The 17,914-nt window shown below is 41.8% G+C and overlaps 2 protein-coding genes across 6 annotated transcripts; one reads left to right on the top strand and one right to left on the bottom strand.

The window, feature by feature from the left end:
• The first annotated feature begins 1,189 nt into the window (after window positions 1–1,189).
• On the top strand, window positions 1,190–4,452 carry LOC115674085 (uncharacterized). Its single transcript, XM_030596415.2, has 6 exons — window positions 1,190–1,434; window positions 2,018–2,348; window positions 2,450–2,666; window positions 3,032–3,569; window positions 3,661–3,759; window positions 3,925–4,452. The coding sequence occupies exons 1-6, from the start codon at window positions 1,362–1,364 to the stop codon at window positions 4,185–4,187; spliced, it is 1,521 nt and encodes a 506-aa protein (XP_030452275.1). The 5' UTR covers window positions 1,190–1,361; the 3' UTR covers window positions 4,188–4,452.
• On the bottom strand, window positions 1,497–17,695 carry LOC115674111 (uncharacterized). Of its 5 annotated transcripts, none has more exons than XM_056319915.1 (7): window positions 17,332–17,694; window positions 16,443–16,565; window positions 15,963–16,157; window positions 15,776–15,857; window positions 14,373–14,437; window positions 14,036–14,274; window positions 1,497–1,515 (listed from the first exon to the last, which is right to left on the bottom strand). In XM_056319915.1, exons 1-7 carry the CDS (start codon window positions 17,617–17,619, stop codon window positions 1,512–1,514), a joined length of 996 nt encoding a protein of 331 aa, XP_056175890.1. In that variant the 5' UTR covers window positions 17,620–17,694; the 3' UTR covers window positions 1,497–1,511. The 5 variants fall into 5 exon arrangements, with proteins under 5 accessions (XP_056175890.1, XP_056175888.1, XP_056175887.1 ...); XM_056319913.1 differs by lacking the exon at window positions 1,497–1,515 and adding an exon at window positions 11,189–12,418; XM_056319912.1 differs by lacking the exon at window positions 1,497–1,515 and adding an exon at window positions 12,548–13,403 and having other exon boundaries at window positions 17,332–17,695.
• Window positions 17,696–17,914: the final 219 nt, after the last annotated feature.

Below are 17,914 nucleotides of genomic sequence, written 5' to 3'. Positions count from 1 at the left end.
TTTTTCTTTTTGTGTTTGTTATTTATTTTTTTATTACAAAAGATAAATATTAAATTTTCCAGCAAAAATTCTTGTGCGGACATGATATAAATTTTTTTTTATTTTAAATGGTAGCGAAGTTAATCATCAATTGGATTGGAAAAAAGCAAAAATACAATGTAAGGGAAATAACATAATCTAAAATTGGACGATCGTTCCCCTATCAAGCAACAACTTGAATGCTTGGTCCCTACCAAACGATGATGGTAGAACAAAGTAGTGGAAGAAACTTTGTTGAGAAGCGACAAATATAGAAGGAACGCGAGGCTCTTCCACACACTCGTTGCACAAGTTCATGGCACACAAAAACCTCTCTCCTTTGTTTTTTTTTTTTTTTGGACGAAAACACATTAGATTTGCGATTAATTAGATATCTCGTGAGGTGCGCGTATCATGTCATAGCCTGCTTCTTCATTTCATAGCTATGGGCGATGTGTCGTGCACCCGAAATTTCAGATGACCACTAGAAAAGAATGACCGACTCTCGATATCGTACACTGGTTCAATATTCCTCGACAATTGTAAATTTAGAATCCCCGTTATCCAATACCTTATTTTCCTATATATTTAATGTACAAATTTACCTTTTTACTATTAAGGAAAGATGAGAGAACAAAAGTACGTGGTAAAAAATACATATGATTTCTTGTGAGGAGAAAAGATGGAAAACTTTAAATTTTCTAACCAATTACCGGGGTGCGTTCATTTCGCAGAAAATGAGTGATTTGTAAAATATTTTTCGAAAAATAATCGCATGTATCAACTTACAAAAATAAATAAATAAATAAAATTTTCATCGCCCGCAAAAATAATTAAGCATAAATTATTATTGATGATAAAAATATTTTTCTTTAACTAATTTTTATAAACGATATAAACAATTATTTTTTAAAAAATACATTTTAAATTACTCATTTTCTGCAAAAACGAACTCACCATAATTTTCAACCTCCACCCCTTGATTTTCCTCCCATCTCTAGTTCCCATAGAGATCAACTTTGGCAACATAGATAGATACGGAGAGATGATATTATATCACGTCATTCAATTCATCATACGGACAGATGAGACAAGAATTGCCCCTTCCCACGTTCATTAATAACTCTACAGCGAAGCCACCAGAAGCTGCTTCTTGCGCTGTGACCATCTTGGCCCTGACCCTGCAGAATCCGAGTCAACGTCTAATTCCCATCGGTACAGCCCAAATTTTTGGCAATGTCTTGAGGCAGAGGGGGGACTTGACTGTGGCACGCGTGCTGTTCATTGTCCTTCTGCTTTCTGGCTCTACAACAGTTGACCCGCCGCAGTGAGGGAAGGAAAGAATGGCTTCTTGCTCTCTTTTGTCTGCAGATTCAGCTGCTACCACCATCTTCTTTTCAAGAACCCAAAGTAATGGTGAGTTTGGACCATACCTCTTTCTGCTTTTGCCTTTTTCTCTTGGCTTTGTGTTTTCTTCTTCTGTATTTCCTGGTTTATCTGGGAAAAGACGGAGAAGGGGAAAAACAAAAGGCATGATTCAAGCTTGTGGATGTTCTGCTGCTTTTCTTGGTGCTGGAGCCAAATAAAAGGATGCCATCTTTTTCTCTGTTGATCTTATGTTAAGATGCTTGGAACTTTAACTCTGTATTTGTTCTGCGGTTTCATCTCGGTTCAGCTTAAAACAAGAGTAGTAGTAGTAGTAGAAGAAGAAGAAATAGAAGAAGAAAATGATTTTCCCTTTTGGAAAATATCACCTAAAAGCTTTCTCTTCTTTGGAATTTATAATGTTTTTGTGAGGGGTAAGGAGAAATCGGTTAATTACATCTCTCTTTGCGGAAGGTTTAATTACAAGGAATGAACAAAGACATATGCAAGTAATGGGTCCATTTCCATATACTATCTAGTAAATTGACCGTCCTTCATCGCGTGATATGCCTGTTATTTCCGTTCGGCAAGGTGTCTTTTGCTTCTTTTGATTGAGTGATATTATTCAATCTAGGAGAGAAGACAGGGCAAGGGAGTTTAATGCTGAGGACGAAATTAAACCATCCAAGGCCATATGGCTGTCGAGCTAGCTTGAGGGCATCGTTGAGCGCTAGCTTGAAGCCAACTGAAATTCCTCGTCAATGGTACAATTTAGTCGCCGATTTACACGTTAAGCCTCCTCCACCGTTGCATCCTAGGACGTTTCAGCCGGTTACACCCGATGATTTGTCCCCTCTTCTCCCTGATGAGTTGATCAAGCAGGAAGCTAGTCTCGACAGATTTATTGATATTCCTGATGAAGTTCTTGACATTTACCAGCTCTGGCGTCCGACGCCATTAATAAGGTTCGACCTTCTGCAATTTGTTATGCTGTTTCTCTTTCTCTGACGTAATGCTGTTTCTATGAAACAGTGAGAAGTATCTTATGACTTTCAGTTTGGTCCAGAGCGAAGAGATTGGAGAAGCTTCTCGACACTCCTGCCAGGATCTACTACAAGTATGAAGGTGTTAGCCCTGCTGGGTCACACAAACCGAACACGGCAGTGCCTCAAATCTGGTATAATGCACAGGAAGGCGTCAAGAAGGTCGTCACGGAAACTGGTGCTGGCCAGTGGGGGAGTGCATTAGCCTTCGCAAGCAGCTTATTCGGTCTCGAGTGTGAGGTAAGAAATGTGAAAGTCTCTTGAGCAATTTATCGACAGAAATTAACAATTGGTATCTTGTGGATTTCACATTGGATAATTACAAACTTTAAAAGGCTAAAGTGGTTACTGTTGCAGCTAGATAACAGCCGAATACTAGTCGAATGTTTTTTACCCTTTTCCCATAATGCTATCCTACATACACAATGAGTATGTTTCATTCTTAAAGGTGCCAGTTTACTCGGGATATGAGGTTCATAGTGGGAGGCTATCCTTGCCAACCATTGCGGACTAAATGTACAGCAAAGAATGAAGAATTAACCAGTAGAACTTGAAAATAGCTGACTTTGAGATGCTGTCAAATTGAAACTCAACTCTTTGTACAGGTATGGCAAGTCCGTGCTTCATATGACCAAAAACCATATCGTAGATTGATGATGCAGACTTGGGGCGCAAAAGTACACCCATCTCCCTCAGAAATTACTGAGGCCGGTCGTAAAATCCTCCAAGAAGATCCATTGAGCCCAGGGAGCTTAGGCATAGCTATTTCAGAAGCTGTAGAAGTGGCAGCTAATAATGCTGAAATTAAGTACTGCCTCGGAAGTGTCCTCAACCATGTTCTACTACACCAGACGGTCATCGGTGAGGAGTGCATAAAACAAATGGAGGCAATAGGTGAAACCCCAGATATGATCATAGGGTGTACCGGGGGTGGGTCCAATTTCGCAGGACTCAGTTTCCCATTCATTAGAGAGAAGCTTAAGGGAAATATCAAACCCATCATAAGAGCCATCGAACCGGCAGCGTGTCCTTCGCTAACAAAAGGCGTGTATGCATATGATTATGGCGATACAGCGGGGATGACTCCATTGATGAAGATGCATACTCTGGGGCATGACTTCATTCCCGATCCAATCCATGCTGGTATGTTAACTTTGGCATTTGAATCGCTCTATCAGTTGACCACTCCATTTCCTTTTCCGTGTTCTTTACATCTGCATTCTATTTTCCTCAGGAGGGTTGCGTTACCATGGCATGGCACCACTGATATCTCATGTCTATGAGTTAGATCTCATGGAAGCGATTTCCATTCCCCAAGTTGAATGCTTTCAAGGTACTTTTTCTCCAAACCCTGCATGAAAAAAAAAACACTGACTATCCGCACTACTCGCACCATCACTAGAAGTAACTTGTGTTTGCAGAGTGGCTAATTCTTGTTGACTTAATGTAATTAATAGCGAGACACTGTGAGCTAATATCATGACTTCCTGGGTTGCAGCCGCCATACAATTTGCCAGGTCTGAAGGGATAATTCCAGCACCGGAGCCGACTCATGCCATTGCTGCAACAATAAGGGAAGCCCTCTTGTGCAGGGAGTCTGGAGAGTCCAAGGTCATACTTACAGCAATGTGCGGGCATGGCCACTTTGACCTGGCAGCTTACGAGAAGTATCTGCAGGGAGATATGGTTGACTTGTCATTCTCCGAAGAGAAGATACGTGCATCCTTAGCTAAAATCCCCCTAGTGGCAGCACAAGGTTGAGTGATTGGAGACTAGAGAGGATATTATTTGGTAATATTTTACCGATTCTCACGAAGCCATAATTTCTCATAGAGTCGCAGAGTGATGATGATTCAGAGGCTCAAATGCTCGTTGCATTAATCTTTTGGCATTTGACTACTTGACATCAATTGGAAATTGCATCGGCTCCCTTTGCAAACTTATGACAAGCATGCCACATGTTTTTGGCTACTGCAATAGCAATCTATGGATATTGCCTGTACAACAACAAAATTTCACTGGGAAATCAAGCGCAATGTCTGAAATTAGAAATCGGATGTGAATCTGGTGAGATCAAGTACTCCAGAAAGATACCATGATCTTCTGCTCGTGGAATTAGAATATCTAATTCTGGTAAAACTCAAAGCTAACATGCATCAGTTGTACTTCCCATTTACCTTGCGGTTGGGTTACTTTTCGTTTTCCTGAATTAAGCCTATAGCTCAGAGATATAAATTGATCACTCAAAGTTTGGACCTGACAATTACTATGCAATCTGAAACAATGACCAGCTGCCATCGTTAATTGAGCATTGTCTATTTGTCAATGATCTTGGACTAATTCACAAGAGATGCTAGAGAGAGCCATAGGTGCTCGAAATGCGGGCAAATCCTTGGTTGAAGTCTGAGATTTTCTCACCTAGAATCCATAAGCCTATGCGGTCAGTTTTTGTAGTTTTTGTAGTAGTTCTTAAAATTGTTATGGACACCGAATTCGGTTTAAAGTTTCCTTCTGTAAAACACAAATCATTAATGCAATGTGCCCGCATTGATTGATGCAACATATAGTGGTTGAGATGCTTGGCTTCGATGGAAGATCTGCGGTCCACTTCAATTCTGGAAAATGTGAAAGTACCACCTTCACCAAAGTTTTTGAAGCTTTAAAAGAGCAATAATAGACTCAAAGAGGATAAACAATGAGAACTGTACTCTTGTGCTTATTATCTTCAATATATTTCAATGAGGACAGATTAACTGATAGATGGAGTCTCATTACCAACTCTGCAAAAGGCCTCTCCATTCCAACCAAAGGAAAATAATGAAGAAGACTCTGTGTCTCCAAACTAATAGATTTGTATTAAGAACCTCAAAGTACCAAAAGGAAAAGGAGTTGGTCAGTTCATTCTATGATCCTTCTGGATTTTTTTCTTCTTTTCAAAAAAAAAAGAAAAAGTCAGGGGCACACAGAGAAGGGAATTAATTTGCATCAAGTCATGGTTGAAGATCAAGAAACTCGGTAACATCTATTCAAAAGTTAAAATGAGTCCATACCATGAGTATGATGAAAAGAGACATGCAATTGACAATAGTTGGTACAGCTTCAACTCATACAAAAGCTGACTCTTGTCATATTAATTACTGTAGATTTTTCCACCCAGATTAATTTGTTATCCGTGCACCTAAAAGCGTACTTCATCTTGTTTACAAATGACTCGGCAAATGATTAATTTAGTTAGTTAAGTGAAGTCATCTACTTTGCGCTGGGTCAACTCTTTTAAGTAATCAATCAAACAATACTGTGCGTAATGGCACCCCATTTAGTAAAAGACGACTGAGTAAGTACTGAGGTTCTGTTTGTTGTTGTTGATGTGTAGCCAGCTATGTGAATGTTTCCATCGCGAAGCGTTTGCAGAAGCTGCTATGACGCTGTTGTACCACGAGCCATCTGAGCATTTCTAGTATCACTCATCCCCCAGAGACACATACACAGTTGACCCTGAGTTTGCTGTTGCGAGTCTTGTGGCCTCAACTGATTATCAATCCGACTATCTAGTCATTGATCTTTCAATGCCTGTGATTCACTAGAAGTTACTGGTCCAAAATTTAACCTCAATAAGCCAGTCAAGGTAAGAGCAAATTACATGAGCTCATGTTGCCTCCGCCACATCGTTTATAAACAAATTTTGACTTCACTTTTGTTGATGCGTGCATATAGGTGCTCTCTTCAAGTATCTAATATTGCAGCATTTATCCAAGAGAGTGACCCATGGAACAAATAAAGCGAACATGCCCCATCTGTGATTAAGGACGAAGCCCTTTTTCCATTTTCGCTTGCTCATTGAAGTGAGACATCAAAGGTCCTTAACTAATGCTGCACCCAGCACATAATGTTCCTTCCTCTAGGACTTTACCTTGACATGTCAAACATGATATATTTTGCAAAAGGGGATGGCTGTTTCAGTTCCTTTTTCATGGACAAGTCATGCATGGCATGCATGAAAATACTATAAAGACCAGTCAACTTTCCAGACTCAGACCATTAAAACCTATTTATAACAATATCACCCCGAACTAACTTACATAAGCTGTAGAATCATCCAGCTCCAGAGCTGAGCAATCTCTCTGGGTAAATATAATACGTATTGAAGTCTCAAAGCAATTGACGTTCCCAAGGTGGAAAACGCCGGGAGCACTTAAGTCCCAAAAGTTGGTCTTGGTATTGTAATTTGGTAAAAGAGATCTTCTTTATTATTGAGATAAACCAAGTATATATAGGCTTAGGGTTAAGCCTTGATACAAAGACCTAAATACCCTAATCCTAAAATAAACCCAACTTGCTAATTATCTAATAATAAAACTAACACTCCCCCTCAAGTTGGGGCATACATATCAAAAAGACCTAACTTGCTGCAAATATATGAAACTCGTCCACGCCGTAGAGGTTTCGTGAAAATGTCTGCTAATTGCTCCTCAGACCGTGTATGTACCAGATGTATATCACCACAATTCACCTTTTCCCGAACAAAGTGACAATCAATCTCTATATGCTTAGTTCGCTCATGAAACACTGGATTACTAGCAATATGAATGGCAGATTGATTGTCACAATGGAGAGTAGACGATCCTGCCATATGTAATCCAATCTCAGTCAACAACATACGAATCCACTGAAGCTCACTTGTAACGTTAGCCATAGCACGATATTCTGCTTCTGCACTAGATCGAGAAACAACTGATTGTTTCTTACTCTTCCACGACACAAGATTACCTCCAAGGAATACACAACACTCGATATAGACCGGCGATCTACAGGACAACCAGCCCAATCTGCATCGTAGTATCCTGTCACCTCCAAAGAGTCTGGCTCAGAATAACCAGCTACATTAAGATGACCCCGATTATGGAATACAAGCCCTTGACCTGGGGCTCCCTTCAAATATCGTATAATATGTAAGACAGCTTGCCAGTGAGTAGTACGAGGAGAGCTCATGAACTGACTCACCACACTAACAGCAAATGAGATATCTGGACGAGTAATGGTAAGATAATTCAACTTGCCTACCAACCGACGATATTTTTCTGGATCATGAAGAAGCTCCCCGTGTTCGTTATCAAGCTTCACCCCAGGGTCCATAGGTGTATCACCAGGCTTAGCATCGTGCAAGCCCACCTCCTTAAGAATATCAATGGCGTACTTTCTCTGAGAAAGAGCAATACTATCACCAGTATATGCAACTTCGATACCGAGAAAATATCGAAGTAGACCTAAGTCTTTAGTATTAAACTCCTTTTGTAGAAACTGCTTGAGTCGTTTTATGCCTTCAACATCACTCCCAGTAACAATGATATCATCAACATAAACAACTAGAATAACATACCCCTTCAAAGATGACATACTAAATACGGAATGATCCACATTGCATCGATGCATACCAAAACTGGTAACAGCATCACTAAAACGACCGAACCAAGCACGAGGAGACTGCTTTAATCCATATAGAGCTTTACGCAATCGGCATACCTTCTCCCCCTGAGCAACAAACCCGGGTGGTTGCTCCATATAGACCTCTTCTTGAAGATCCCCATGAAGGAACGCATTTTTAACATCAAGCTGATGAAGAGTCCACTTAAAACGAGCAGCCAAAGAAATAATGACACGAACAGAAGGAATTTTAGCCACTGGAGAAAAAGTCTCGTCATAGTCAATGCCATAATTTTGAGTATAGCCCTTCGCAACAAGACGCGCCTTTAAGCGCTCAACAGAACCATCAGGATGATATTTAACAACAAATACCCACCGACAACCTACCAATTGCTTGTCAGGAGGTAAAGAGACAAGTTCCCAAGTCTTGTTGTGTTGTAGTGCAGCCATTTCTTCCTCCATAGCACGAGCCCAACCTGGATGAGCTAAAGCTTCCTGCACACTATTGGGCACAGACACAGATGCGAGAGACGACACAAATGATGACATTTGAGGAGATAAATTATGATAAGACACAAAATGAGCAAGAGGATACCGAGATCGAGTACGGTGTACAACAGGAGAGTCAACTGGAGGTGATGGAAGAGGATCAGAAGCCGGGGCCGGAGATAGTGGTGAGGCGTCTGCTGATGGAGAGTCATGATTCCAAGCACGGCGAGGACCACGTGTATAGACTCGTAGTGGCTGAGATGAACTTGGATTTGATGGAACAACAGAGAAGAGACATATGGTGATTCTGCTGGAGATATAGGTAGGGGAACTAACAATGTTTGAGAAGGTGAGGAAGACGGTGCAGGACAAGAAACATTACCAAAAAATGTCCGATCCTCGAAGAAGGTAACATCAGCAGAGACGTACTCTCGACGAGAAGTAGGATTATAACAAACATAACCCTTTTGGGTACGAGAGTAACCAACGAAGACACATTTTTCAGCACGGGGAGATAATTTGTCTAGGCCAGGAGACAACTGATGGACAAAACAGACACAACCAAAAATACGAGGACGAATAGACCATAAAGGTTGATTAGGATGAAGAAGAGTAAAAGGAACAGCTCCCTTTAACACAGAAGATGGAAGACGATTAATAAGATGACATGCTGTACGAATAGCATAGCTCCAGTAAGATTTAGGTACATGTGTATGAAGAAGAAGACACCGTGCAACATCGAGTAAATGACGATTCTTACATTCAGCAACTCCATTTTGTTGTGGAGTGTGAGCGCAAGAATTCTGATGTAAAATACCACGAGATTCAAGGAAAGGAAGAAAGGTGGAAGAAGAAAAATACTCACGAGCATTATCTGTACGTAAGCATTTAACAGGACATCCATACTGAGTAGTAACTTCATTGTAAAATTGACGAAAGGAGTGAAATACCTCAGTACGATCTTTTATTAAATATAACCAAGTGGTACGAGTACAATCATCAATGAAAGTGACAAAATAACGAAAACCAAATGAAGACTCTCGACTAGGACCCCAAACATCAGAATGGACTAACTCAAATGGTTGAGAAGCACGACTCAAAACACGGGGTGGAAAAGACACACGATGATGCTTTCCCAACTGACACGTTTCACAATCAAACTTAAGACTCGATCTAGACACAAAAGGAAAATGACAAAGTGTATCTGTTGACGGATGACCCAGACGACAATGCAACCGATAAGAGTCATCCACAGCCTTCTTCTGAATAGTAGCAGTAGCAGCAACAATCACGGGGTCTAGAAGATACAATCCACCAGCCTCACGCCCACCACCTATCCGGCGTCCAGTCTTCCGATCCTGGAGGACACATGAAGATGGAGAAAAGGTGATATTGCAATCAAGATCACGAGTAATGGAACTGACAGATAACAAACTATAAGGGAATCGAGGAATATGGTAAACAAAAGGCAAAGATATGGAGGAATTCAATGACACACAACCTGTACCAGCTACTTGAGATTTTGAACCATCTGCTAAGGTGACTGAAGTGGAAGGAGTAGAAGAAGATGAAGTAAGAAGACGCGAATCACCAGTCATATGATGAGTGGCACCTGAATCAATAATCCAAGGACTAAGTGTATCTGTAGTGGCTAAGAGACAAGTACCATCATTATGTTGTGCCAAAGTAGAAACAGGAGCTGAAGAACCACCAGGTTGTCGCGCTCTAATCAGCTCATCATATTCTGCACGAGTCAACTGCACAGTACTTTGTTCGGAAGCTGATCCAGATGAAGAAGACCGAGGCTCAATATCAATGGAAGCCTGTAAACCCCGCAACTCAGGATGGAGATCATAACAATAGTTAATAGTGTGTCCAGCCAACTGACAATGAGTACAAAAACGACCTCCACGACCTCCTCTAGCACTAGCAGTACTACCACCTCGAGGAACACCTCGACCCGGAATAGTGCGGCCACGACCATGATTAAAGTTACTTGTACTCCAATTGCCACGACCACGAACTCCTTGATTACCACGAGCCACCATAGCACTATTATCTGACATAGTTGAAGCTTTCGAATCAGGAGTGTACCGAGCAGCTCGAGAATATACTTCCTCTATGGAAGGAAGGGTGCCCAGAGAAGTAATCTGCTGTCTTAGGGCACTGTGATCTGGACCAAGACCTCGAAGAAAGAGGACCACCAGCATGTCTGCTTCTCTCTGCTCCTCATAGTGCTCCTCAGTTGATCGAACAAGTCGGCAATGAGCGAGATCAAGTACTTGTTCTTTATTGTCAACTTGTCCAGCGCCTGATGATCAATGCATATATGGAGTGACCCAGGCGCCAAACGGTGCCTTTGAACGGCGTAGCCGACATCAAGCAACCGTTTGAGTTGTTTCCGCAAATCCTATAATTCTGGGGGTTCAATGTGGTATGTTGCCATGGTAAGTGGTCAAGCATTGGGTACCAACTCGATCTGATGATCCACCCCCCTTCAAAGTGGTAGCTTCTTTGGTAGCTTAGGAAGCATCACATCCTGGAATAAGACTTGGGCTACCTCCACTAGGACATCACTCCCGTCGCCTTTGGAGTCCTCGATGGCCAGGGTTGCCAAGAAGGTCATTTCCCCTTTCTTTGCTCCTTTGGGGACTCGCATTGCCAAGAGCATATTTCAATCACCTCTCTGTTATCATTTTACTGGGACCACACATTGGCCCTACTTATTAAGAACGCAAATACAGACAGCGAATGGAACAATAAAAGCAGCTATCATGTTAAGGTAAACCAAGCTGATAACAGAGTCATAATCAACACGTGGGGTTACCTCAATAGTTTATTTTGCTCCTCCATTGCTCAAACTTCCACATCTCTAGCCACGCTGCATATGGGGAGTTTCTTTGAATGCACTGTTTTGAGCCACTTGGCTCCCTTCTCAACAAAAAGATTTAGCTTCCTCACAGCCTCCTCCTAGATGAAGAGGCGAGATGTGCCCGTATCCACGAGTGCACTCATTGTGGCACTCACAGTCGTCACATCTGCGAACATAAGCCCCTTTGGCTTGTTCGTCTTCTTTGTTTTGATGGAACTTAGGATCCGCAACGAACCAAGTTGTGTCTCTTCCCGTTCTTCCTCGCGGGCCTTGACTAGCGCCGCGAGTTTACCAAATGGTCGTGTTTACAAACCTCGCGTTGGGCAATCACGAGGGCACGCAAGAAGCACTTTAAGGAAAAGCAATCTTTCTTGTAATCCCTGCCGCTCATCTCCGGCTTCGCCTTCGCGGGGGCAACTGGTGGTTGGCCTCCACTTGGGCAATGAAACTTGTTGCGATTTCCCCCAACAATGCCTTTGTTCTTAGATTGAGAGTCCGACTTATACCCCGAAGTTCGTCTCAAACTGTATGAGTGTCTAGCCACTGACATGGCCGTCGATAGATTCTTTGCACATGGCCACCTCAATTCAAGCTTCGCCCATGGTTTGATACCACCCATAAATTGGAAAAGGCTTTCTTCTTGTGCATGGAAGGAATTTATAGCAACAGCTTCGGGAAACTCTTCAAGCACTCCCGAACTCACCTTTTCGTTCCAGGAAATGATTATCGTTCCAACCCTCCTCCACCGCATGTGCGTGGCAGTATTATTGGCGGAATTCCTAAAGGAATTTTTCCCAACTTGTGATGGCTTCGCCGCTTCTATTATCACTCTTGCAACGCGACCACAATAAAGCATTATTACTCAAGTAAATGGCTGCAGTACCTACCCAAAGCACCCCATCAGTAATTCCCGTGACTTGGAAGCACTGCTTCATATACCATAAAAGTCGTCCCCATCCTTGGCCACCCTTATGCCCTTAAATTCTTTCAGCTCGGGGGCATCCACTCGTGGACTAGGTTACACAATGATCACCGTGTAGCTTCCACTTCAATGATTTCACCTTGAGTTCAATCATCTCCGCGCGCATGGCCTCCACCAAAGCATTGTCCCGTTGCCGGAGGTCATTGGTTGTAGCGCTCAAGGTGCCCAACATCTCCCATCGGAGCTCTCCCATCTGGGATTAGAGCCCTTGCATCTCCGTTTGAAGCTCTACCATTCAGGAATCGAGCCTTTTGATGCTCTCGGACGTGGAGAAAATTGTCCAAAATGTCGTAATTTTATTATACGGCAGCCAATTCAATCCTCAAATTTTTAATTTGGCAAATTTAGTTCTAAATCTTTTGGCGAATTGCTAATGTAGTCCTTTTGGCTAATTTTGGTTGGAAATTGCTATCGTGGATGCCGGCTATCCGATGGAGCACGGCAGAGACATTGACATGAACAATTATTGCAAATTTTTTATAATTTTCCTAAATTTTTTTTCTTATTTTTCCTTTTTTCTTTTCTCTTTCGTCTTATTTCGCTCCGCCAGTCTGCGGCCTCGACGGTCAGAGGTCACCGGCCACAGGCAACCAGGTTCGATAATTCTTCCTACTTTACACTTTCTGTCACCCTAACAGGATTCCAGAAGAATTGAAAATATTCACAGTGGAGGGAATTGATAAAGCACCAGATGACAAAGATAATATATCGGTGAGTGCCGAATGCTTTCACAACAACAGAAAATGGTGACAGAATCATCGCACACAGATTCGATGAAGGGAACGACGACAAGGTGTGATGGAGAAAAACTAAGTTGATGCATGTCTCAAAAAACAGGACAATATGGACTAGCTGACAGAGATGAAGGTTAGCGACCAAAAAAAGACACAGAAGAAGACTATTATTAAGGACAGCAGCAATGGACCGAAGGAGATTAAAAACAGATAAAGAGAAGACGAAACAACAGTACTACTTTCAATGACAATCAAACAAGATGAATTGACCATGGATGAGATTGTCCTCAAGATTGGAGCAGAGGCAATAACAGTCTCGGCACTACGCTTGCGAGTGGTGGAGACACTACTGAAGTAGAGACGAAGCTACACTCTTAACAAACTAACCCCTCAAAGATGTTTCCCTCCCGATGGAGAAGAGAAGGGAAGCAGAACTCAAAGGATGGCCTGCCTCCAGCATTGGAGCAGAAATGGTGAACCTACTCTCAAAGTTGGAGCAGAAACAATGAAGGCCAAAATTAGTTTTAGATATTTCTCTGGGTGAATTTAGCCTATACATTGCCTAAAAAGATTAAGCTATTAGATAAGACTCATTTAAACACTCCAACGAAAAGGAAAAAGTGCCAAATATAGTTCCATAGGTCACAACTGTACTGCACCTTCTTCCAGTAAGAAGGATGCAGTTTGCATGGTTTTACCTTGTTACTTGGACACTTGATTCACAAAGATCACACTCTAAGCAGCCCTTGTTCCCCTCTTTTAACTATGCCAAAAGTTATGGCAAGTTATCCTATAAAGTATAGCAATAGCTGGACGAAAGAATCTGATCTCCGGAGAATCTTGATGAAGTAAGCTTTTAAAACTCTTTATTTAGTGAAATTATAGCTTACATGAAACTAGTTATTCAAACTTACAAGAATCTTGATGATCTACAGAGAAATAAAGCCATTGAAGAAGAATAGAACAGATAACATTGTAAGGAAAATTTCATATTATATACAAGAATAACTCATACACCTGATTCGGCAGGAAACCAGAAAAATTCTCCTAAAAGGAAATCTTGAGAAAGACTAGGATGTGCAAAGCTAAAATATAAAGCACGAAACCCGACCTCAATAGAGCAGGCCTCTGCGGGCTGTCCCATCGGCCAATGCTAAAGAGAGGTTTGTGTTGCCCATCAACTATGTAATCTGAAGAAGCAGACCCTTTGTCAAACATGCTTCTTCCAAACCGGTTTCTTGTAGCATTCACCTCCGAAGAATTACTCTCCAGCCTCTTCCATAGCCCATTCAACCTCTCTAGTTCCTTTTCTTTCTCATGGACTTCAGTGACCAAGGCTTCTGCTTGGCCCTACAATCAACAGAGAGACTTCTAATGTCTTCCTCCAGAAAAGTTGCCTGAATTTTTTATGTAGGAAGAAGTGCACATCACTTAAACAACTAAATTACCTGCTTCGCTGCCAATTGCTCCAGCAAACTGTGCAGCTGTTTATCCAATATCTTCTCTCTCTGAGCTGCAAAAGTCAAATATCTTTTATATTAGAGTTGTCGGTTGCTACCATTTATGCAGTTCACAGACAACTATTAAAGACTTCAGCAAAAACATTAAGAGTAACATACGACGTCCTTGCTTCACTATTAGTTCTCTCATGACTGCATATCTCTTTCGCTCAACTCTCAAGCCTCAAACATGTCCCTCCCCCACCCCCCAATTCACGCAGCCAGAGTATAAAATAAAACGTAGATGAGAATGAAGATGAAAGGGAAAAGAAGTATCAGTGAATGAAAAGGTAATGATGATTGAAACTGCTCAAGTAACATTTATGTTCAATTAAAACATACAAACCAATGAGCCATATATGCTACTATAAGACACCATCAACACTTTTAAAACCTTTTGATGCAGGAGCAATAAGAAAACTGAAGAATTTTAATAATACTAAATATATTAGCTCTTATTATTTAGTATTTCTTCAAGTTATCCCACAAAGCTCGCTCATGTAGTGTGTAGGGGCTTTACATATAAGTAACTTCCTTCACCTAATAGCTTAAGCTTTTGGTCGGACATTACAATGTCGTATCAAAGCCCCAAGTTTCAATCTTCATGCCCTACTAATTCATTTTGCGTGTAATTCTTGTATGTCCTATTATCTGTTTCCTCTTGTCATTATTTGTCCAGTTTATATACGAAAGGGGGTGCTAAAGTGATCCGAGTCATTTGAACTATGGGATTTTATGGACCTTATACAGATCCAGTTTCCCTGCACCTGGTGGGACATTCGAACAGTGCTATAGGACTTATACTATTTCTTTTTTAAATTTGAGTCACTATCTAGAATTAAGACATATTTGACTAGAATGTGACTTTCAATTCAATGCCTGAGATTAAAGGATCTATAAATAGATCAACCGGAAGGCTTTAATGCTATATAAGCCGAATTTTGTCATATTGATTACTGTAGACTTGTCATTTTGTCGCTTGCTTTTCGAAACCCTGGAGATTAAGTTATATATGTTCTAGCTTTGATTATATTGCTGTATTCTGTTATTTTAATCAAAAACTTGATTCCTCTACATCACTTTGGATTCACTCCCACTGCTTCAATGGCCGGTACTATCCCATTTGGAACATCTACATTGTCATTCATTTAGCTCATTAAAAAAACAAAACCGACATTTATCTATCGTTCACATACCCCTCTAGTGAGCATGTGAGACTAAAACCAACAACCAACATACCACTTATTTGACGCCATTCACATAAAAACATCATGTCTAGGTATCCAATTTTTGTACCAAGACACTTCACACTCGAACTTCTCTAATGATTCATAATGACTCAGGCTAGATACCTGGTGAAGGCTGTTTCAGTGCATTTTCCTGAATCAGCGCCCATCTCTTCTCTACATTTTTAACTTTCTCCTCCACAGCACTCTGCAAATAAAGCTCTCAGCTGACAAGTAGGAGGTCTCAGATAGAAAAGATAAAGGGGAAAGTGGGAAATTTATGAGCACAAGAACTTAAAAGTCAACTACCGACCAACTCTTTCTTCTTGCTCTCCAAGTTCTCTAGCATAGTAGACTTAGAAGTTTCCGCATCCAATGCAGGTTGAATATCCAGTTGAGACTTAGATTCAACCACTATCTCCGGACAACGATCAGATTCGTCAATTTCAATTGCTGATTGAGCATTTTCCAGTTCAGCCGTCAAATTCTCTTCATTCTCATCCATATCCTGTTAACATATTGTTCAGCAACGACCCCAAAAGAAAAAGGAAAGAGTCATTATGCGAAGCAGATTTATTTTTAGCGGCAATGAACGCAAAAATATCCTGGTATACAACAAGACATGAAGTCCATTTGAACAATTTTCGTCTCACAAAAGAAAAGGTCACTTTGACTATTCTGAAAGCCCAACAATTTAACAAAACATCCTGCAAAAAATGTGGCCAATACTTAATATGTCATATCATATAATAGATGCAATGAACCACATGATATTTTGGGATCTCAAACATACCACTAACTTCCTTTGAAGTGCGTCTGCTTCCTGCATTTTCTCTTTAACTTTGTTCTCACAGTTCAAGATGGCCTTTTCGTAGGCCGCATTTTCTTCTTGCAGGGTCACTTCCCTCAGTTGGGTCTGACATGTATTAAACCTTAAGTCAACATTTCAATCTACAAAAACTGTATCCGATTGATCTGAAAGTTCAACCGGCCGGCCCACGTGTTAAACCTTAAGTCAACATTTCAATCTACAAACACATATGCGATTGATCTGAAAGTTCAACCAGCCTTTGGAGCTACAGTCAAACACAAGGAGTTGTACCCATTAAAACGGGCAAGCGTAACCAAATTACAGTACAATCTTCCAACAATATTCTCAACAAAGCGTTATTTTCCTTTTCGTCTCTATCATCAAGTAATGCTTGCTTCTTCATATCCAGGCGACATGAAAAGTGATCAGAGTCTGAACATCTTAGTGGCACTAAACAATAGGGGTAAAACAAAACGTAAAAGTGCGATTTCTTCGGGTCGAAGCTCCTGCAATCACCCTTCTGATTGGCAGGTCGGTTAAAACCACGGACATCATCCACGTATACATTTAGTTGATTTCGCATGCGGGTGATGTGGACGGTTGTAACTCACCATCACAGGGGTAAAAAGAAGAGATTCACCAATAGTAGCAACAGGTTACTATAACATGATCAGCACAAACAGCAATCAAAATCAATCAGAGTCCTCACCAGCATAATTTCTTTGATTTCTGAGTTCACTAGCACATATATTGAATTTCTCCAAAACCATCAACAAATTCTAGCTGAAACGAAATCGAGCACCGGAAAGTGCAATTCAACATAAAATTAAAAACACTTATAAAGACATAACAAATTCCGGGCGATCATTACTTGTTCGCGCGTGGTGGAGTGAGAGTTCAGCTGGAGCGCGAGCGCGGCGTTGGAGGCGAGCGAGTGAGCGTGGAGGTGCGGGAGGCGCTGGGCGATGTCCTGCGGCGGGATCCTCGCCCGCAGATCCTGGATCGAGCGGCCGAGGGCTGCCGCCTTCCGATCCAGCTCGCGCGCGTAGCGCCGCTGCTCCTCGGTGAAGAGGGCGGGGATCGAGTCGCGCTCGTCCTCCCCGTCGCTGGCGCCGCCCCCGACGACGACGTCCGCCGCCCACGCCAGCAGCCCCGCCATCGTCCGTCGTCTCCTCACTAGGCCGTCGTGACAGCTGCGACGGATGCGAGCTGGGGGGGGCAGTTCAGATCACAACACTCGGAGATGACCATCCGTTGCTGTCGCTCGCTGAACGCACCGTTTTGGGATGGAGAAATATCGGGCCCACGTGGGCCCGAGAGAGACTTGGGCCCGAAGAAGAGCTGCCATAGTTAAGGCCCGTCCAGTTCAAACTAAATCCGCTTGGCCAAATTGGCGCCTCTTTTCTTATAGTCTTTTTTTTTTTATCTATCTATCTATTTATTTATTTATTTAT

This window comes from Syzygium oleosum, unplaced genomic scaffold, assembly GCF_021117445.2.
Source record: "Syzygium oleosum isolate NSW1041296 unplaced genomic scaffold, Sole_v2.1 Sole_v2.19, whole genome shotgun sequence".
Lineage (NCBI taxonomy): Eukaryota > Viridiplantae > Streptophyta > Magnoliopsida > Myrtales > Myrtaceae > Syzygium > Syzygium oleosum.
Note: the sequence above shows the minus strand (reverse complement) of the source record. Positions and strands in the feature narration are given on the sequence as shown.